Raw genomic sequence first — 22,291 nt, forward strand, 5'->3', positions numbered from 1 at the left:
GCTAACGACTTTGGAAGCCATCACTAGGGGCATGCATATATTGCGAAAAGTTTCCGAGACTAGCTGAAAGTTAAAACACTGTAGCATTGTCTGTGTTTAGTGATTGGGTGAGTTTCTTTCTAGTGATTGGGTGAGTTTTTTTTCAGGCGCATGTCTGCTGTTAGAACACCAATCACAGTAATTCAGTTCGGAAATAAACTCGTCCTGAGTGGCTCGGTCAAATAAGGCAACGAATTCTCTCGCAGACGACCGCCAATCACGAGGAAGAAACACCTGATGTGGATATACATTGTTGCAGTCTAATAGGTATTCAGTTTTTTTCGCGAAAAATGCCTGCCCCTAGCCATCACTAGAGAAATCGTTAGTACTAGAACAGTTAGGCAGCCAGGGCGGAGACCTTGAAATTTCGCGGACTTCGTTTGGTATTATATTTCCTCTAACAACGCTTGGTTTTTTTTCCATTGGCTGATTACTGGGGACCGGAAAAATTCGCGGATTCAGTGACCTCTAGGATAGCCTCCATTATCCTCTGCACTTTTCAAGTAAACACGCGTGTTCATTGGGTACTAAATTGTGAGTCGTCTCCACTGGGTAGCTTGTGGTTCGACGCGTCTTTGGTTGATAGTCTCTCATTGGCCCAGCGAGCTCCAGTTGAACTGCGAGCCAATAGCAGAACCAGGCAGAATTGTACACATGTTTGAATTTCAGCCTATCACGAAATGAATCCGCGAATTTTTCCTGTCTCTACTGATTACTTTAGTGTGAAAAATTTCATCCTTTTTAGTCGGCACTGCCTGATCTAGGATCGTCGGCTCACTGTTGCAGAGCGACGTGTCCAGGTAAATGCAGTCCAATCGTGGAAACACCTTGCAAGAGTAGGAAGGTTTACATTCTCACTTGTGAACAAACGAATCCGCGAAATTACCGTACCTCTGCTCATGTGCACCAATTTAAACTTGACATGTAAAAAAAAAAAAACACACGTTACAACTTTGAGGGATTTCTAGAACATAGTGCTGTGCAAGTCCAAAATTTTGCTGCTCGGAAACACTCAAATTTTTTTTTGGCACGGCAAACCCAAATATGCGAAATTATTGACTTATACCGTTATTTTCCGGAGACCCTCTTCTGATAATGTGTCACTAACTACAGATTGTGCTTTTCCGTTATATGGCTAAATCCATAACGCCCGGAGATAATTCTTGCAAGAATGACGTGGAAAATGTTCAAATAAGCTCAAATGCAATATAGCTGCGGACTAGGAAAATATTGGGTAAATTGTAAAAAAATAAATAATAATAATCGTGTCACTTTCCGTCACAACAAGGGCGGATCCAGAATGAGGCTCAGAGAGGGGCCAAATAATGTTTCTAATAAATGTTAATTTATTTAGAATTGAAGTACCGAATAGTTAGAGACCGGAAAAATTCGCGGGTTCATTTCGTGATAGGCTGAAATTCAAACATGTGTACAATTCTGCTGGTTCTGCTATTGGCTCGCGGTTTAACTGGAGCTCTCTGGGCCAATGAGAGACTATCGAGACCAAAGAAGCGTCGAATCACAAGCTACCAAGTGGAGACGACTCACAATTTAGTACCCAATGACACAAGTGTTTACTTGAGAAATGCAGAGGATAATGGAGGCTATCCTAGAGGTCATTGAATCCGCGAATGTTTCCGGTCCCTACGTTATGACGTTATCACGTAATATTATCGTCCGTAAACCGTTTTACAGACAACCTCCCCCCCTTTTTTTTTTGCTCTCGAGAGCATAATGAACTGAATGTGATCCTACCACTCGGTTGCCGCTGGTTAGTGCTGTTCGGCTCGGACCGCACTCGGTGTCAGCTCAGCAGTTGTTGGTTCAAGAGAAGACGCCGCAGCACCGTGTGTTCCTGGCCTCAGGGCTGCAGACGAGGACGCCTCTGAGGGGCGCCCCGACGCCCGGGCGACGCAGTTCCAGCCGTCCATCAAGTGGCCGGACCTGGGCGTCCAACTGTTCATCCACCTGGGCTGCCTGTACGGGCTCTACCTGTGCTTCTTCGCCAGGCTCTACACCGTGCTGTGGGGTGAGTCGCTCAAGCCTACACTGCAACGAATTTATTTTTGACTTGATAACGTCTTATAAATAGGTAGAGACCTGAAAAATTCGCGGGTTCAAATAATTATACCTTAGCGCTGCTTCTGCCATTGGTTCACTGTTAATCTGGAGGACTGAGGGCCAATTAGAGACCCTCACTCGTAGAAGTGTCGAATCACAGGCCGCCCAGTCGAGACGACTCACAAGTCAGCAGCCAATGAACAGTTGGCATTTGCCCGAGAGTTTAGAGGATATTGGAGTCTATCCCGGAGGTAATTGAACCCGCGAATTTTTCCGGTTTCTATAAATAGGGCAATGCAAAATTCGCTAAAAGATTCCGAGGCAAGCTGAAAGTTAAAACACTGTAGCATCGTCTGTGTTTCGTGATTGGGCGAGTTTCTTCCAGGTACATGACGATTGTTAAAAACACCAATCACAGTAATTCATTTCGGAAGCAAATGCGTCCTGAGTGGCTCAGCCGAACAAGGCAGTTACTTATCTCGCCAGACGGCCGCCAATCACAAGGAAGAAACCGCTGTTGCGCGTATACCTCGTTGCAGTCTAACAGGCGTTCAGCTTTATTCGCGAAAAATGCCTGCCCCTACTTATAAATCGATGAACGCCGGCTGCACGCACAAAAAAGCATGACCTATTGTCACGGTCCACCTGAGCTGAGCGTGCAAGAACCGGCCAACCATCGTGCGAGAAAATCTTCTATAATATCAAACAGGTTAAGGCGGCCTTTTTAACTTATTGTTCGTGATTATATTTAAACAAATTATTTAAATTAAATTTGCAAAAACTAAATAATATTTGAAAATTAAAAAGTATGCAATTTTTCATCAATGTTTTCTTATGACTAGGGTCTGGAAAAATTCGCGGGTTCAACGACCTCCAGAATGGACTCCCAAGATACTCTGCACATCTGGGCAAACGTCACCTGTTCATTGGCTGCTGACTTGTGAGGCGTCTCTACCTTGTAACTTGTGATACGATACTTCTTTGATTGATGGTTTCTAACAGGATTACAATTAAACCAATAGCAGAAGCAGCACAAAGGAATACATAGTTGAAATTTATCTTATGGTGAAATGAATCCGCAAATTTTTTCCTGTCGCTAACTCATTAATAGAGACCGGAAAAATTAGCGAATTCATTTCGCGATAGGCTAAAATACAAATAGTTATACCTCAGCGCTGTCTCTGCTATTGGCTCACAACTCACCTGGACGACTCTGGGCTAATGAGAAACATAAACCAAAGCTTCATAAGAATCACAGGCTTCTACGTTGGGACATCTCACAAGACAGTAGCCAATGAGTGGGTGACATTTGACCGAGTGTACGTAGAACTATGGAGTTCTTCCTGCAGGTCATTGAACCCGCGAATTTTTCGGGTCCCTACTCATTAACTTTGTGCCACCTTGATAGTTTTATGACTTTAATGTGCGCGAGTCATCTCGTACCTTGCTTGATTGTCATCAGGAACACTTGAGCGTCCCAGCTGCCCGCGATCCGGAGGACGTACGTGCGGCTGACGTCACGATTGACGCGCGTCATGTTGACGAGCGCGTGCCGATGCTCAGTTGTCAGGCCGAGGGAGCGAACGTGTCTTCTTGCGGCATCCGGAAATAACTAGAAGATCGATGACTTTGAAAATGTGGCTGGTGCCAACAGCTTTACGGTCAGCAAGGCTGGCTCGTCTTTGTTGCTAAACGAAGCGACCCCTTGTAGTCATTTCTGACTGCAACTGGGCTCTCATCATTAGAGACCGGAAAAATACGCGGATTCATATCGTGATAGGCTGAAATTCAAACATGTGTACAATTCTGCTGGTTCTGCTATTGGCTCGCGGTTTAACTGGAGCTCTCTGGGCCAATGAGAGACTATCGACCAAAGAAGCGTCGAATCACAAGCTACCCAGTGTAGACGCCTCACAATTTAGTAACCAATGAACACGCGTATTAATGCAGAGGATAATGGAGGCTATCCTAGAGGTCATTGAATCCACGAATTTTTCCTGTCCCTAGTCATTTCTGACTGCAACTGGGCTCTAATGATCGTCAACAATTGATGGGGACTGGAAAAATTCGCGTATTCAATGACCTCCAGGATAGACTCCACGATCCTGTGCATACTCGGGCAAACGTCGCCTGTTCATTGGCTGCTGACTTGTGAGGCGTCTCATTTGGGAGACTCGTGATTCGATACTGCTTTGACTGAGGGCCTATAATTGGCCCGCAGTCCTCCAGGTCAACGGTGAACCAATGGCAGAAGTTGCATAAAAATACAATTATTTGCATTGTTAGCATATCGCGAAATCAATCCGCGAATTTTTCCGGTGTCTAGCAACTGATCATCGTCAACAACTGAGACCGTGTTTCCGTACCTCTGATTATCGTGCAGGCCCGTGTTTTACCGTACAGTCGACAGGCACGCAGGCGATAGATACCGTACTCGCCGGCGCATGACGCGAGAGGCGGAATGCTTGGTCCTAGCGTGTGGCCGCCCGAGGGAGCCACTGCGGGGGAAGATGGCGCGCAGAGCGGCGAACGGGGGTCGAATGGGGCTCGCACATCCTCCCAGGGCGCGGGCAGTTGGGGCGCACAGGTATCAGGCGCTCAGGACAGTCGCGGAGGTCTCCGCGCGGTAGTTACGGCACGCGCGAGGACTATCCGTGCCCGCGCTTCGAGCGCGCTGGCGATGCCGGTGCAACTCTACCAGAATACTTCACAACGGGTTTTTTTTTCAGTTATACTTCTTTAGGCGCGTTATGAAAAAAATTGGTTGTCTGTAAAGTCGGTTTACGGACGATAGTTTAACGTGACAACGTCATAACCAAACATTGATGAAATAATTGCATACTTTATGAATAAAATTGAATCATTTTTATTTTAATAATAAAAGAATAAATACTTGAAATTATACTAGTAATCATATTTTAAAAATGCAAGAATAACTAATCTTTATTGCCGAAATTGTTGTTGTAATAAGCAATGAGAAACAACATTAACTTTTCACATCACTTTATAAACAGTCGAGTGGAAGAGAGATAGATGCGGCGCAAGCGTACAATGAGCGTAACGGGACACAGCGTAACGGAACAATGTGCGTAACGGGACACCTTTTCGTGCGTGCAGCCTTCGTTCATCGATTTATTAGACGTTGTCACATCAAAAAATGACAAGAGTAAATTTTTACGATGCTACAAAATTTTCACAGGATTAAATAAAGTTACATAAAAATAAAAATTATATATGTGCTTTGAAATCATATACTTTAGCGATGTATATTGAATATTGGTCCATACAATGAGAATAAATTTGAATAAACATTCAGGATATTTATTGATTTTAAATTATTAAAATTAATCTTGATTATTTTACTGAATAAAATTACTTATTTTATTCCAATGTTTATATTAATGTTGAATACTGAGGATTTATGTAAAAAAAAATTAAAAATGTAAATGAATTTATATTTCCAACCGTATTTATAATATCACGTTAGTTCTTTTGTTATTTTATTTGTATAAATTCTAACACGCGTACGAAAGTACACTCACCTAATTTTTTTCGTAACTTACTACGAATGTTTAGTATACGCTCTTACACATCATGTTACTTATTAATATTGTTTAGGGACATGCACGAAATAATCTGATGGCTCCTAAGACTGCAATAAGGTATACGTTCTTTAAATTATTCATGCAATGTGTAAATTTTAATTTAATGCAGTTTTTTTTTATTGGCGGCCATCTGCAAGAGAAGCCATGTATGTTCGTTATCTGGCCACTCAGGACGCGATTGCTTCCGCACTGGATAGCTGTGATTGGTGTGCCGATAGTAAGACATGCACCTGAAATAAACCCTGCCAACCACGATATACAGAACATGCTACAAAGTTTTAACACACAGCTGGTCTGAAAAGCTTTTCGCGTAAAGTACATGGTTTTAAAATTTTTTTGTGGCTGTTGAGAAAGGAACACTTTATGTAACTTTTAAAAACTTTGGTCGTGGCGTTTTAGCGAGAGGCAGGGAATTGGTATTTGGTTGAGATTATATATATTTTTGCGTGACTAATTTTTTATGGCTTAAAATTAATATATACTTAGTTATTTTAATAAATATTTAGTTATATTTGCAAATGTATATTAAATACATGTGAGATCGTTTTCAATCATCTGATTTTGACGTTCAAAGTAGCAGGCATTAAGTAGATTTTGGGGTGACAACGGAAGCCAAACTCCCTGTGAAACAGACTGTAATAATCACACTACTTGGTGCTTGAGCAGAGCAGCGCTCGTGGTGGGCGATAGTGGAACCACGTGGTAGACGTGGCAACGTCGCCCGGGGCGGTGCGCGCGCAAGTGTGTGCAGCTTACGTCACCGAGCGGCAGTTTTTTGTTTTTACCAACCGCCCGGCCTTGCGCGGCTGGTTCAGGAACCTGACGAGGAAAATAAATACCCAGCAACACCACATGCAGCAAGATTTCGCATTCACGCGGTGGCTGATCAAAACTTTGTGGCTGGTGGATCTGGATACCTCTTTGGTTTTGCACAGTCCCTTCCATACGACTCTTTGGCCAAATTTAAGTTCACAGATGTGAGCGTCCCCGCCAACTTCACTTACGCGCTGTGCTGAAGTTAGCTCTATCCGGCCGCCCGGCTACGTCATCGCACTGCGAGCTTGGGACAACAACAGCCCAAGTCATTCCACCCAACAACGGCAATTTAAATCCAGAGTTTTATTTTATTTTTTTTACATCAAAATGTGCGATACCAATACAGCAAATACATTGTGATCTTCGTGTCAACAAATGTGTTTATTTCACATATTTTAGCGGCAGTTCATGTGATTTCGTTGTATGAGTGCACACACATGACAAAATTTAATTGATTTAAAATATAAAAGATAGATAGAGAGTGATATATATATATATCATTGAAAAACCACAGAAAATTTTTATTATCATTTAATAAATGTCACTCATAACTACAAAACTATAGTTACCTATATATTTGTGACTCTGCAATACTCAAGCATGTATCTCTGCAAGTGTAATGATTTCCATAATGTGTGTATATATATATATATACATATATACATATATATATTTAATGGTCTTTGTAAAGTTTGAACTCATATAGGGGGCTGCAAATTACTACAGGTACTTATAGGTAGGGGCAGGCATTTTTCGCGAATTAATCAGGACGCCTATTAGACTGCAACAAGGTATAACCGCACCTTCGGTTTCTTCCTTGTGATTGGCGATCGTCTGCGAGAGAAGTCGTTGCCTTATTTGACCGAGCCACTCAGGACGCGTTTGAATCCGAACTGAATCACTGTGATTAGTGTGCCAAAAGTATGCACGTACCTGAAAGAATCTTACCCAATCAAAAACACAGACGATGCCGCAGTGTTTCAACTTTCAGCTGGTCTAGGAATTTTTTTTTTCAGCATGTTTGAAATTTCAGCCCATCGCGAGATGAATCCGCGTATTTTCCCGGTCTTTATCTGTGAGGCAGAGACCTGAAAAATTCGCGGGTTCATTTCGTGTTATGCTAAAATTCAAATAATTATACCTTAGTGCTGCTTCTGCCATTGGTTCACTGTTAATCTGGAGGACTGAGGGCCAACTAGAGACACTCACTCATAGAAGTGTCGAATCACGGGCAACCCAGTCGAGACAACTCACGAGTCAGCAGCCAATGAACAGTTGGCATTAGAGAATGGTGGAGTCTATCCTGGAGGTCATTGACCCCGCGAATGTTCCCGGTCTCTATCCTGCGAGGGTTGCGCGGGGCCGGGCTGGAGGAGTGGAGGAGTGGAGCTCGCGGCAGTTGAACTGGCTGTGTTGTGTCGCAGCGTTCGCGCTGATCTACTCGTCGGGGTTCGGCATCACTGCCGGCGCGCACCGCCTGTGGTCCCACCGCGCCTACAAGGCCACGTGGCCGCTGCGACTGCTGCTGGTGTTCCTGTTCACCATCGCCGGTCAGGTGAGAGCACGGGTCTAGGGGTCCCGCGAAGGAAAGAAAAAAAAACTTAAAGCCTCAAAAAATTAGAAAATTTTTAAATAAATCATAGAAAACAGTTAAACAGTAAGGCCTAAATTTAGTTACCGATGAAATATCACACCAGAGTAATATGATTCGGAATATGCTGTGGTTACAGAACGTGTCTGAATCTACAACTGTGAGTAACAAAACCACCACCAATTGACGTGACACCATGCTGACTGTGCAGAACACTTACACTCACTTATTTGCCATTATTCGAAATCAATTCACGTTGACAATCGAAACACTGACTTAAAAATAGTTTTAATGTGTTTTAAAAATAATTGTGAAAATTTAAAAAAAATATAACTAAAACTATATATATATAAAGGAAATTTTTTTTTAATCTCTGTTAGGAAAAGAAGGAGGGGGGGGGGGGGCATAATGACTTCCAGTAACGGGGCCCACAGAATGATGTGGGGGGTCTGAAGCGCGCACCTAGTGGAATTTCAGTTGCATCGGCAGAAGGAGACAAGATACAGATTTCAAAAAAATTACACAGTTATTCTTTATTTCGACAGATGTTGCGTACTCTTGGCCTCCCGAGCAATGTTCCACAAAACCGTCAACAGATGCCAGCACGTTAAACAAACAGAAGCTTTGACCGCTGCGTGCTGTTGTAAACGAAATGTACTTTACTTTGATATAGATCTGAACAATAGTTGTGCAACTTAACTTACTTAAAAACCTTACGTTAGACATTCTAAAAATTGCATACAATGATAGAAAAACTGTAATTTATCCTTGTAGTTCGGTAACAAAGAAGAGCACATTGATGACAATACGGTGTCTTCTTCTGCAGTTGTAGACGCACCAAAGCGTCATAACGAGAAAGGATTACAGTGCTGCCAACAGCACGAAATTTCAATGCGTACTCTTAGCCACCGTTACCTTAGGTGTCGCGTTCGTCCGGGAAAAAACAAGTCACGTGCAGCATCGCACTAGAGTCAGGACTCCAATAACACAAACCTGAAGGGTCCTCAATTTGGTCACTTTGCAATAACAAGGTTTGTATATGCCAAACTATTACAAATTTAATTACAATTTTTTTATATAATTCTAAAATCGAATTAATATAAAGTTAAAACTCGTGCACAGTTGTATACCACACCGAATGTAAAATACATTTTAGGGTAACTTCCACCAGAGGCTCAAATTTTTTTCTCCTCCTGTATCACACTTAAAAGATTTAAGACACAACAATAAAGCAAAGGTCTATATTATTACCTACAAAAAACACACTATCATCAATTTAGAAGAATAAATTTCCAAGCCTTTTCGCAACATACAATGAACCAAAGCAATGGCATCAGTAATTATTTTAGTTGACACCTCAAATCGTTTGTTTACGTTATTCGGGGATATTTGTATTAACCATCATTTACTAAATGTAACTTTTTACCTTTGCATTACATAATAACCATACTTTTGTATTAAACTAATTACTTAGCACTTTAACTACTAAGTAGGTAATTTATAGGGACTGTGAAAATACTTTGTATTAATGAGAGATTTGTATTAACAGGGTTTTTGTTAATGAGGTTTCACTGTACCATGGTTACAATACCACTTCACATGGTGACGAGGTGTGACCGCTGATGACGTGGTGATGAGGTGTGACTGCTTGTGACATGGTGACGAGGTGTGACCGCTGATAACGAGGTCTGACTGCTGGTGACGAGGTGTGACCGCTGGTGACGAGGTGTGACCGCTGATGGCGTGGTGATGAGGTGTGACTGTTTGTGACATGGTGATGAGGTGTGACTGCTGGTGACGAAGTGTGACCGCTGATGACGTGATGATGAGGTGTGACTGCTTGTGACGAGCTGTGACCGCTGGTGACGAGGTGTGACCGCTGATGACGTGGTGATGAGGTGTGACCGCTGGTGACATAATGATGAGGTGTGATGGCTGGTGACGAGGTGTGACCTGTGTGCAGAGGCACGTGCACGCCTGGGCGCTGGACCACCGGGTGCACCACAAGTACAGCGAGACGGACGCGGACCCGCACAACGCGAAGCGCGGGTTCCTGTTCTCGCACGTGGGCTGGCTGGTGCTCACGCCGCACCCGGACGTGGTGCGCAAGCGCAGCAGCATCGACATGAGCGACCTGGAGGCCGACCCCATCGTCATGTGGCAGAAGAGGTGGGTCTCCCCCTCCCTCCCTCCCTCTGCACTGTCAACTGGCAGAGGAAAACATCGAGCGGTGGAGAGATGTGATGTAGCAGCAAGGAAATGCGTTCGTCGGGGGAAAACAGGTGTACTTTAAGTAAAAGTAAACCCTCTGCTGCTTGGCACCTGTCGTCGCTTTTCCCAACCTGGGCCTGATGTCAGCGGGAATGGAGCCCAGATCATCTCGGTAGGAGACCCGTAATCTCACCTCTCAACCATCATGGTCCTTCAAACAAGTGAAATTAATAGCGGTACATATCTCTTTAAACTTGATAACCTGCTAAACTTTTACTTGCTGTTATTAGTCATACATACTTATTCCAACTTGGTTTTGAATTAGAAACAAATCATTCTGCAAACAAATAAATCGGACATATTCTGTGACTAAATGACTTCACACTTGTGTAGGATTTGACTTTTTTTGTTAGTAAAAGTTTAGATTCAGTAAATCCCTGTTAATAAGTTTTCTAATGTACTTAGAAATTTAGACTTATTAACAGGGAAATATTAAAAGGTGAAATTTGTATCTAATTTAGGTCCAGTGCAAAATTGATTTAAATTTATTATACAGGATATGTTCTTAAATATAAATTTTTATAAGGATTTTACTGTAGTTATCTCATAATTGAACCGTATGAAAATGTTTATAAATTTATTATGAAGTTATACAAATTTATCTTTTTTTTATATGTAGTTAGTGGCAATTATGTATTCTAAATGCTCCTTTTAATGATTCACAATTTTTTTACATTAAGAACAGCATGTGCAGATATATTCAACCTAATGAGTAGGTACAAGATGGTATGATGAATTGCAATAAAACCGATATAACACCACAAAGAATGTCAATACAACACATAACATCATAAAACAAGTTAATACACAATTCAGCACCTAAATGTATCTAAAAACTTGGAATCAGTCAGCAATTTGACAAAACTGAACTCAAACTGAAACCAACAAAAATGTTATCCTTTATTATCATAAATTCATTGAATGTAATAATTTAGCGTGACTTTTGTACCAAAATGTTTAAACTTAATATATTGGGAAAAAAAATAATATAAGTTTTATTGTGCATTTATTATTAGTTACAAAAATTTTACATAGATCACATTGACACATTTTTCAAACACTAAAAACTATGCTGATTTATTTTTATTTTACTGAGTAGTTATTTCTGAGTCATATTTGTTAGAATTTATTTTATTTTACAAGTGCATCATGTGTCAGTCAAAATGAGACTTTTGGTTGAATAAGTACTTAGAAATATTTTAATTTTATATTTGTTTAGCTATACATTTTTATGAATAAACACAATGTATAAAATTAAAACAAACACCGAAATCCCCTGTTTAAAAAACAAAATTCACCTAAAAATAGAACCATAAAATCTTGTGCCTACACTGAGAGAAAGGTTTGTTTGCCTCAACAAAATATTTGTTTGTACCTATATGGCGATAATCGCGAAATAAATATATCTTGTTAATTCAAACAAATATTTTGTGGTAGGAAAGATTCTGTCTCACCCAACAAAATGATTTTGTCAACTCAAATGTACCTATATTTGGTTAGGTGTAACAAATCATTTTTGTTACTTACCGAGATTTGTTAAGCTAACAAAATATTTTGTTTCACCAAGTAAATATTTGTTTCGCCATATACTATAATCAAATTTTGTTTGATTCAAAGAAACCTTTTCCTTTGTGTACTAATGAGTTGTGTTGTCGGCGGGGGAATGGTAGAGACTCGAACACGGTGCAGCAAGCGTGCGTGAAGCTTGGGCCGTGCTGGAACAGGCACGGGGGTAAGATGAACGCATGGCCGGAGGCTGGAGTAAACACGTAACGATGCCGTGCTTCCCCGCGCAGGCTGTACGTGCCGCTGTTCGCGCTGCTGGTGATCGCGATGCCGGTCCTGGTGCCGTGGTACTTCTGGGGCGAGTCCCTGTGGGCCTCCTTCTTCATCGCGTTCAACTTCCGCTTCTGCGTCACGCTCAACATCGCATTCTTCGTGAACAGCGTGGCCCACATGTGGGGCAACCGCCCTTACGACAAGTAAGCTCTGCTTTTGGCTTCCCTTAAAATGTAATTAATTGTCTAACTGTTCAGGCTGCGAGGTACCATATACCGCTTCATTTTTATTTAAACATAAGTTGGTTGTTCAAAAAGCAGGCATGGCTCAGAGGGTGATAGCTAGGGACCGGAAAAATTCGCGGATTCAATGACCTCTAGGATAGTCTCCATTATCCTCTGCACTTCTCAAGTAAACGCGCGTGTTCATTGGGTACTAACTTGTGAGGCGTCTCCACTGGGTAGCTTGTGATTCGACGCTTCTTTGGTCGATAGTCTCTCATTGGCCCAGAGAGCTCCAGTTAAACTGCGAGCCAATAGCAGAAACAGCAGAATTATACACATGTTTGAATTTTCAGTCTATCACGAAATGAATCCGCGAATTTTTCCGGTCTCTAGTGATAGCCTTTCTCGAGCTCATATTTTTTATTTATTTTTTATTTTGGAGGGTATGTTTATGTTTGTTGTATTTTAAACTTTTATTTGCTCGTTCATTTACTCTTTATTTACTTCTACTGACCTTTCTTACTCATTTTCTTGCACAAAATAATTATACTATATCCAGTCTCTGTCCGGTGTCTTGTCTGCCAACCTCACACAATCACATATATCGCACCTTCGACTCTCTACCAACCATACAACTGTACATATACCACACTCTCAGACCATAATTATTACAATTTTTCAACTGCACGTTCTATAACTTAGCATCAAACATTTCCATACTTATTACAATGTTTCAACCTCGTATGTACAAGCTTATTCTATTTACTGACAATGTTTATATTCTCACTACATTTACAAATAGTATTTGTCTAGGTTATCCATACTGGAACTCTCCCTTGCCTTGTTTCCTGTTGCTTCAAAACCTCTAGTCATCACACTCTCACTTCCACTCACTTCGGCCTCCTCCTGGTGACCCACCGGTGAATGTACACATTCACTCCCTGACAAATCACCTCTCCTCACCCTGGCGTGTTCACTGGTATGAGTCGGAAGGTCGATCAGAGAGGATTCCTCTCTTACAAGGGCGTCAGACCTTTTACCATTTTATTAACATGCCGTTTTATCACTCGGCTATCATTGGTTTGTACCACAAACATTACTGTTCCTAACTTTTTAGCTGTTAGAAAATTAGGAAAAGTAATGTGTGTGGTACAACTTTTGCAGGAAGCCAAGTTACCGCCCTTCCGGTTATAGTACTTGATATACACTGGGTTACCAACTGTAAAGCTGTGTGTCCTATTGCCCACTCCATCTTTGGCCTGCTTTTTTCGTTGCTTTTCAAGGACATCATTTTCAGGAGTCAGTAAGTCCAATCTTGTTCGTAATTTACGTCCTAATTGCAGTTCTGCTGGTGAGTACATGGTGGTTACACAGGGAGTGATACAGCAAATAAACAAAAATGATTGTACTGCTGTCACTGTGTCTAAACCATTCAGTATTTGTTTTTTAAAACTTGCCTTGGACGTCTTTACACTATTTTCCGCAGCCTTATTAGATTAGGGCATACTTACTGCTGTAGTAATATGACGTATTGCATTATTCTGAAGGAATGTTTGAAATTATCCAGACATAAAGCTAGGTCCATTATCTGTCGCAATTAACCCTGGTAAGCCCCATGTACAAAGTACCTACTGCCGGAATGCGATAACAGTCTTGGATGATGTAATTTTAATAATTTCGACAACATAAACCTTATCCATTCCTTGAAATCTTTTCATACATTTCCTAGCATTCACAGCGGGATCTTGGGTGTTTTCTGTTTCTGTTCCGAATACCTGCTTTTGTCGTGAATATTCGGGAAAGCTGGTGAAGTAATGATTTACAAGGACGTTTGAATATCTGTTTGTAAGGTGATGAACTCTCGTTGCGAAGTGTGTCGTGTCGTGTCGCATCAAGGGGTGACGAGGGGGCATGTGCATGGCCGCAGGGACATCAGCCCGGTGGAGAACCTGGCCGTGTCGGTGGCAGCCCTGGGCGAGGGCTGGCACAACTACCACCACGTGTTCCCTTGGGACTACAAGACGGCCGAGCTGGGCGGCTACGCCTTCAACCTGACGACGGGGTTCATCGACGCGTTCGCGCGCCTCGGCTGGGCCTACGAGCTGAAGTCGGTGTCGGCGGAGATGGTGCGGCGGCGGGTGGAGCGGTCGGGGGACGGGACCCACGAGCTGTGGGGCTGGGGCGACCCCGACATGCCCCCCGAGGACATTCGTGAGCTGGAGGGGTGCAGGCGGCGGGACGACTAGCCCCGCCCCTCCGCGCTTCTCTCGGCGTCGCATTGGTCTGCCGCTCCCTGAGACCAGGGTGGGGACATTACCTTTCTGAGTGGTCGGACTCAGGACCTGCCAGCCAGATGTTTGACCCGCGGCCGAACTGTTGATGTGGGGATGGAAGGCGCTCATTCGGCGCAGTGTTGTCAGACCGGGCCTCTACAAAGTCTAGGAGCCAGTGATAAAATAAATAAAATAAACTGTATACATTCATGAACAATTAAGCTTTTAGATATTATTTTAACATCAAACAGTACAATACTAGCAATTAATGTTAACTTATTACAGTTTAATGAGTGAGCTCTTTTTGTGTAATTGCTTATTCTTACTAAGTGAAATTTTACATCTTGCATGTGTCTTGTCAATAGTTTTTGAAGGATCGAGTCCTTCATTGGATAGGTCATTTATATTGATAACCATTTTTCGACGTGACAACGTCTAATAAATCGAATAACGCCGGCTGCACACACAAAAAAGTGTCCTGTTGCGCACATTGTACTGTTACGTTCATTGTATGCTTATTTCTTTTATTAATTAATTTTTTTGGTTATTTTTCAATTTTTCCATTTTCCCATTTTTTCCAAAATAAAGAGCAATAAACAAAAAGAAACATAAAAGAGAATTTAAAAAATATTTAGAAATTTTGTTATCAAGTTGAACCGCCTAACCAACGTGCTAGGGAATATACTATTTTATGGAGCCAATTGAACATTCCAATTAAACAATCACTTTCATTCAAAAAGTTATAGATAAAATAATATGTTTGTTAAAGTAATAAATATATTTGAATTAATGAGTGCAAATAAAAGTAAATTTATCAATTAAATTGTTGATTTCATTTCACTCATTCTTTGTATCCATACAAAATAGTGATAATTCAATAAAAATTATTAAATTTAATTCATAAAAATATGCAATCATTTCATCAATGTTTTGTTATGATGTTGTCACGTTAAACTATCGTCCGTAAACCGAAATTACAGACAACCAATTTTTTTATTCTAACTACACTCCATTATAGACGACCTAAACTTGTTTTTAGTGACGTTTATCTTACTGAACCCTTGTTCGTTGCCTCGCGGTGGGAGTGACTCCCGATCCGTACCAAGTACTTTATTTATCTGTAAGCTCGTTTTGTGCTCGCACCAAAAATAAAATAAAACAGACATTAGTTTGTTTCACCCAGTCATTTCTGTACAAGATTTTGTAACAACAAAATTTTTCAAAAAATAATGTTTGGTTATATGTTTGTCACCAGCGAGGAATATTTAAGCGTCATGGCACCTGGCGCCTGGAATTTGTAGAGTCCTCGCTTCCCGACACGGCGACCTGGGGTCTGAGTTTCCCGCGGGACCGAACCAGGATCTCCACGTTGGCTTGTTGGGTGTCGTTCTCCACTGCCTGTGTGCTTTGTCACTGCTTCCTTTAGGGGCGCGTTCCTTGTGGCCCTTGATAGAACCTTTGAATATATATACTGTATAGAAGTCGCCAGCCCAGGTTAAAATTTCTAATACGGTTTTGAGGTAGTTGGTTAATTCACCGCCGCAATCGCCACCATCTCTAGGGCATCGACTTGTGGTGGTCCCTAGCGGACAAGTGTCGAACTCTTCAACACCACTTCCCCACCCTCCCTCAAACATGCGTTTTCCTCCACCCACCCTCCACCCCACCTCTCATTCCTACAGTTTCGTGACGCACAAACTCCCGTTGAATGACCTTGAGCTGCAGTGAATGTTTGGTGGGGGTGCGGGGGAATGACAGCGGGCGACAGAGCTGCGCTCTAACGTGCAAATAACAACCTAAGACGATACAGGGCGTTACGGCAGCGCACTGCAGCGGTGAAGTTCCCAAGCTGCTCATCATACGCTCCCGAAAAACGTAGAGTAAATCCTATCCACTCGCGACTTCCATACAGTATATATATATTCAAAGATAGAACGGAGGACTGCGAGGGTCCCCAGTCCCACCTGCACGTTCAGTACTCCCCAGCCTTCCCGTCTGGACAGCAACCGGCTGCTCTGCGGGGAGCGTCACTTCACTTGCTTCGTCAGCTTCGGCAGTGGAGCACACCTTGCGAACTGAACCAGAACTGAGCTGATTCCAGCCTCGCGGTGGGGGACGTTGGGATGCTTCCAGTTTTGTCAGTGCTAATGTCCATTCCGGTGCAGTCGAGTTTTCTGTTACTTACGAACAACTGAAGTGTTTTTTTTTTTCAAGCTTATCTTGAGCAAAAGTGCAAGAATGTATAATTATTTTTGTAGTAGTATGAACTTTGAATGCAAATGAATCATAGAGCTGTGAGTGTTGTTTTTCACTGTTATGTAATCAAAGCTAATTTAGTGTTGCAATTTGGAAAATTCAGTATAAAAAAAAACTGCAGAACTGTCAGTATGGTACTTGACATTTCTGTTGTAAAATATGCACAGAAAATAAACTGTAATAAGTCTGTATTTACACAGATTTAGCTAAGTCATTCTAATACAGTGTTATCATAATATACTACAGTGTATAATGGACCAAAGTAACAAATATAAAACTTATAAATTTTTTGACTGATAACCTGAAATTGTGAGTTCCTTCTAATGCTTTTTTACATTGTTTTCACATTTTTTGTAATAAAAAATACATTTTTGATCTACAAATGCTCTAAAATAACTTCACTATCAATGTTAATTAGGCAAATTTCTGCATTTTTTCTGTTAAAAAAATAAATTTAAAATATCTGCCAAACATTTGAAGCTATCTTTTCTTTACAGAATTTAGGTGGTAGATTTATAATTCTACCAGCAGACTATGTCAGATGCTATGAACTAAAACAAAACTTAGTGTTTATGGGCCTAAAGCTACATAGTACTTGGTGATGATTTAAGTTGAAATTTAGGAAATACAGTGATATTCCACTACAAAGTATTGCTCACATTAAGTATTTATTTTAAATCTCTTCAAGACATTTTACTTTTAATAACAGTAAATTTTGAAGGATTTTTATCATTAAGTAGGTACTAAAATTGACTGTCTTATCAAGGTCTGTTGTAATGTGAATTCACTGAAATTGTTTGAATACAATCATTTTATTGTAATTTGAATCGAACATGCTGAAGTTTTTTTAATGTTATAATTGGTTACTGGCAAAAGTAAGAGAATGGTTAAAATATCTAGTCCATATTATTTTTATTACATAATATTTAAAAATTCTTTTTTCAAAGTTCAGGTGTGTTGGATCAATGGTTGCAAGTGGTACTCCATTGTAGGGAATAACTTGACACCCTCTCAAACTAAATTTAACTTTTTAATACTAGACTTTATATTTATCATTTCTGTTTCCTTATGTTCTTTTCACACTAAGCTATTAAATTAAACTAAAAAAGGTCATGAAAATGCCCTGTGCTCTCTGGAAGTAGAAATATACAGGCTGAGTCTGAGAAAATTAAAAAATTAAAAACTTTTGCAACTGAATCCTTCTTTGTACGGTTACTCCTGACGACAAGTCTTCGTGCGGCTGCCCTGATTGGTTTATTTTACCAACTAGCCATGGGTCAGGAAATTGTATTGAGAGTATGTATGGTTAGTTGGCGAAGGATATTATTATTTATTTATTTACATATTTATGTAGCCTAATTCCTAATTCAAGAAGAAGGTTATGGGAATTTCTGGCTCCTAAGGGTAAATGGAACTTATGCCCTTTGAGAAGATGACCTTCATGCCTTCACATGTGTTGGAGGCCCTACACCTGCTCTGCTATTGAGTAGAAAAAATTTTAAATTGTGATCGAGAACCCTGAACAAAGCATTTTGCATGTCATTTGCCCATTTAATATGGCATGGTGTTTTATTGAATGGTAATCCCGTGACCTGACCTACGTTGAAAACTGGGCAGCCTTCATGCAGTAATGAAACTGACGTTAATAAAAAAAAAAACTTACGTATAGATTACATTTTCTTTAAATGTTTTATGATGCCTGGCCCTAAAACAATTAATACACCAACTTGTAGAGTCCACTGCTAACTGCCTTTCCTAAATTCCAAAGGTTGATGTCTCACTTTAAATGGCTGAATCTTTAGTGACATAGTTTAGAGACCAGCAAAATAATAATTATGTTTTTAAACACGCTCGGGAGAAGTGTAATGCAGTTTACTCGCTGTAGCTTGAACAGCTATGAACAAGGTCACGCTGACCAGTCACTAGACAGCAATCTTACTTCATCGGCTAATTAAGAGGTGTGCCTAGTAAATGGTGTATCTGTGTCACGCTCGCTGCTGCTTCTAGCGCGGTGTCTCGTGTATAGGGCAACTGTGAGATTGAATAGTAAACACGACATTAAATGGCGAGGAAATGAAGGTAAATGTGCGATGCAAGTCCCTGGAGTACTTTCCAGAATCTGTAACAGGTTTTTTTAATTCCTAAAGATTATTCTGACAACACATGTTTTTAGTCATTTTTTTACTCTTGTAAAAATACATTTTCAAAAACAAAACCTGAAAATGGAACTACTCATCCGTCCTCAGCGTATTATTGACTGCTGGATGTCTTGAAAAGTTTTCAAATCTCGTGGTTCTATTCTGAAGCTCTGCAGAGGAATGAACTAAACGTCTTCAAAACGCAACGCGAGGTAGCTGTCCGTAGCGTGCGCTCGCTGCTAGCCGTGATCAGTTTGCAGGAGCCGCTACGGAGGTCGACGTCTCGGTGTTCCGGTGGTCACCACCTCGCGGGGTGTGCCTCGGTGCTTGTTCACCAACTCCCCCGGGGCATGGACGCCTGTTCAGCATCCGCCACAAAGCACCGACAAGCACTCAGAACAACTACTTTACCACGTGCTTGCCGCCTCCCTCCCTGTCGACCGGCTGGTGATCAACTCCGGTGTCACGCTCGAGTCTGGCCTGTCGCGCCTGGCTGCCGTGCAGTACCCACAGGGCCTGTCGCGCCTGGCTGCCGTGCAGTACCCACAGGGCCTGTCGCGCCTGGCTGCCGTGCAGTACCCACAGGGCCTGTCGCGCCTGGCTGCCGTGCAGTACCCACAGGGCCGGATTTACTGCCCGTGGGCCCCTAGGCTGAGTCTGTGGTGCGGGCCCTCTCTAAGAGGAAGGGGGGGGGGGGGGTATATTGAGTATCCCCTTCCATTGAAACAGTGGGTGCCTCTTGCCTGGGTCTGGGTGGGTAATTTATTTTAACTGACCTACAAAACTCATAGTTTTGATCAATTTTCTATTTTGAAAAAATTAGTTTATTATTAAACTAGACAGTTTAACAAAACAGTATTTAGAGGTTAAGGAATTAAGTGACACCAAAAACCAATGAAAATAATCGAAAATTTCTAAATGCTGACACAACTCATATATCAGCTTTCCACAGAAGAGTTTAGTTCAGCGCAATTAATCCACACAAAACAACTGGACACTATGTCGACGTGTATTTTAAGAATATAAGAAGATCCACATCGCAGTATTTTTTTTTTTTTTTTTCGTGTCATGTGGTGCGGGCCCCCATTTGTGGTGCGGGCCCATAGGCTACAGCCTAGATAGCCTGCGCGTAAATACGGCCCTGGGTACCCAGCTTTCACGCAGTCCAGAACGCCTGAAGCACACGACACACTCCGTTGCCAACCCTCTGGGTTTACAATGCACGTTACCAAAACATTACTAGAGATGATCTCAAAAGATTTCATTTCCAGCTGAAATCTATAATTAGAGGTGATCTTGGTAGCCACCAAACACATTGAGATTAGATTCAACTGTCCTAAATTTTCTTGCCTGAGTTAGGCCAGAATCTAATCATCACATCCTATTGGAGTTTAACAAATTAAAAAAAGAGCATTTCATGTTTGTTTTTTTATGTCTAACAATATTCGTAACTTTCTTATTTCAATAAATTGTTTTTAATGGAATTTCCACATTTTTTTTTTCATTTTCTAAAATTAATTTTACTGTCTACATACTATAGATAGATATTTCTTTAAAACTTTTATCTTGTATGTGTGATTCCAATTATTTAAATGGTTTTATAAGTTGTTCAGATAAATCACTTTGATGAATACTGAGCGTGTTGAAAAGTACACACGAGTCAGCTTTGTAAAAAAAATAAAATTTAATTTGGAAGCTTATATTGTAGAGAATAAATTTTTGTAAGCCACAAAATTTTTGAGTTATGAGTATGCTTTTTCATGTTTTCATTGCATTGGTAATGGTCAGCATGTGCTCAATTAAGCACTAAACACCCTGTGGAACAGCACGTCTCAGATGTGAAGTTTATCTTTGTGGATGATGATGGGCTTGTGGGTGTCAACAGCACACATTTCCTATCGAAACAACCCGGGTTGTCGACCATGTTCCTTCCCCTCCCCCCTACTCCTGCCCAGGTTTACATCTTAACAGCAATTTTCTCTTGTATTTTGTTATGCGAGGATATGAGACTAGAAATCATCAAACCAGTGTGCAATCTAAAGTACAATACTGTATGTTATTTTTTGTGTGTTATTAAATTGTGATGGTTTTCACAATTTTTCCCACTACAATTTTACTCCTTTTGTCATTATTTTAAATACACTTCTGTAGTAAAAGTGCAGATTTTAATGATGCTTATGATGATACAACTAGTTTTGTGAATGTTTTGTTAAATGGTCTGAGACATGGAATGTTTTCTTTTACAAAACAAGTGTGTGCAGATGCACAGATATGATCTTTCGCAGGGAGAACTTGGCCAGTGTGTAATTTTTTTAACAGCGATACAGAATGTCTAAAGTATCTGCTGTGAAGATTTTCCGGTCAGAACGCATACAGTTCGTGCATTGAAAACAGTTTTCTTGCAGTGTTGTGTCAGGGAAGTGCTTGTTCTTGTGCGTGCAGTGTCTGGCACAAAGCCGTGCACAAGGCTTGTTTGCTCGTCGGAGCCGCACTTATAATCATGTTAGTTTTTTATTTTTAAATTTGTGTTGAGTTGTAAGAGTTTATGTGTTCTGGAATAAAAAGTATATATTTTTTTCCTAATTGTTTATTTTTCTTTTCAACTTTGTATTTAATTTTTAATTGGTTTAACTAAGTGAATTATTTGTTTGTTCATTTATGACAATGTGGCAAATTCTGAATTAATTTTCCTGAATAAATGTTGTAGGATTGATAAAATGTAGTGATGGTGGCATAAAAAATGAAATGGTATTTAAAAAAAACTGTCGTAAGCTTCATCTATTGATAGAGACCTGAAAAATTCGCGGGTTCATTTCGCGATAGGCTAGATAGAATCCAAATGCATTTGCCTTTTTTTGCTGCTTCCGTGATCGGGCCACAGTTTATCTGAAGGACTCTGGACAAATGAAAAACGTTCGACGAAAGAAGTATCGAATCACAAGCTTCCCAGTTAACACACGTGTCACGAGTCAGTAGCCAATCAGCAGGTGTAATCTTCACAAGTACACAGAGGATCGTAGAGTCTATCCTAGAGGTCATTGAAAACGCGAATTTTTCCGGTCTCTATCTTTTGATGTTGAAAACTCTGACGTGAACCGGGTCTGCGCCCCAGAAGCCTGGTCAGCCTCCGCCACCTTCCCCCTCGCCCCCCGTCCCTCTTCCCGTAGTGGCAGCCGCTCCGTGGGGTGGTTGTGTTTGAATAGCAGCAGTGCACCACACCCTTTCAACTAGAGATAAA

The 22,291-nt window shown here is 41.1% G+C and overlaps 1 protein-coding gene across 1 annotated transcript in view; it reads left to right on the forward strand.

Moving 5' to 3' along the window:
• The window catches only part of LOC134543037 (acyl-CoA Delta-9 desaturase), a 43,264-nt gene extending 21,628 nt beyond the window's left edge, over window positions 1-21,636 (forward strand). The window contains exons 3-7 of the mRNA XM_063387738.1: window positions 1,905-2,068; window positions 7,946-8,076; window positions 10,076-10,281; window positions 12,180-12,365; window positions 14,314-21,636. Of these exons, the coding sequence (XP_063243808.1) occupies window positions 1,905-2,068; window positions 7,946-8,076; window positions 10,076-10,281; window positions 12,180-12,365; window positions 14,314-14,632 (1,006 nt within the window). The 3' untranslated portion in view covers window positions 14,633-21,636. The remainder of the gene's footprint in view (window positions 1-1,904; window positions 2,069-7,945; window positions 8,077-10,075; window positions 10,282-12,179; window positions 12,366-14,313) is intronic.
• The last annotated feature ends 655 nt before the right edge of the window (window positions 21,637-22,291 follow it).

Source organism: Bacillus rossius (assembly GCF_032445375.1).
Source record: "Bacillus rossius redtenbacheri isolate Brsri chromosome 9 unlocalized genomic scaffold, Brsri_v3 Brsri_v3_scf9_2, whole genome shotgun sequence".
Taxonomy (NCBI): domain Eukaryota; kingdom Metazoa; phylum Arthropoda; class Insecta; order Phasmatodea; family Bacillidae; genus Bacillus; species Bacillus rossius.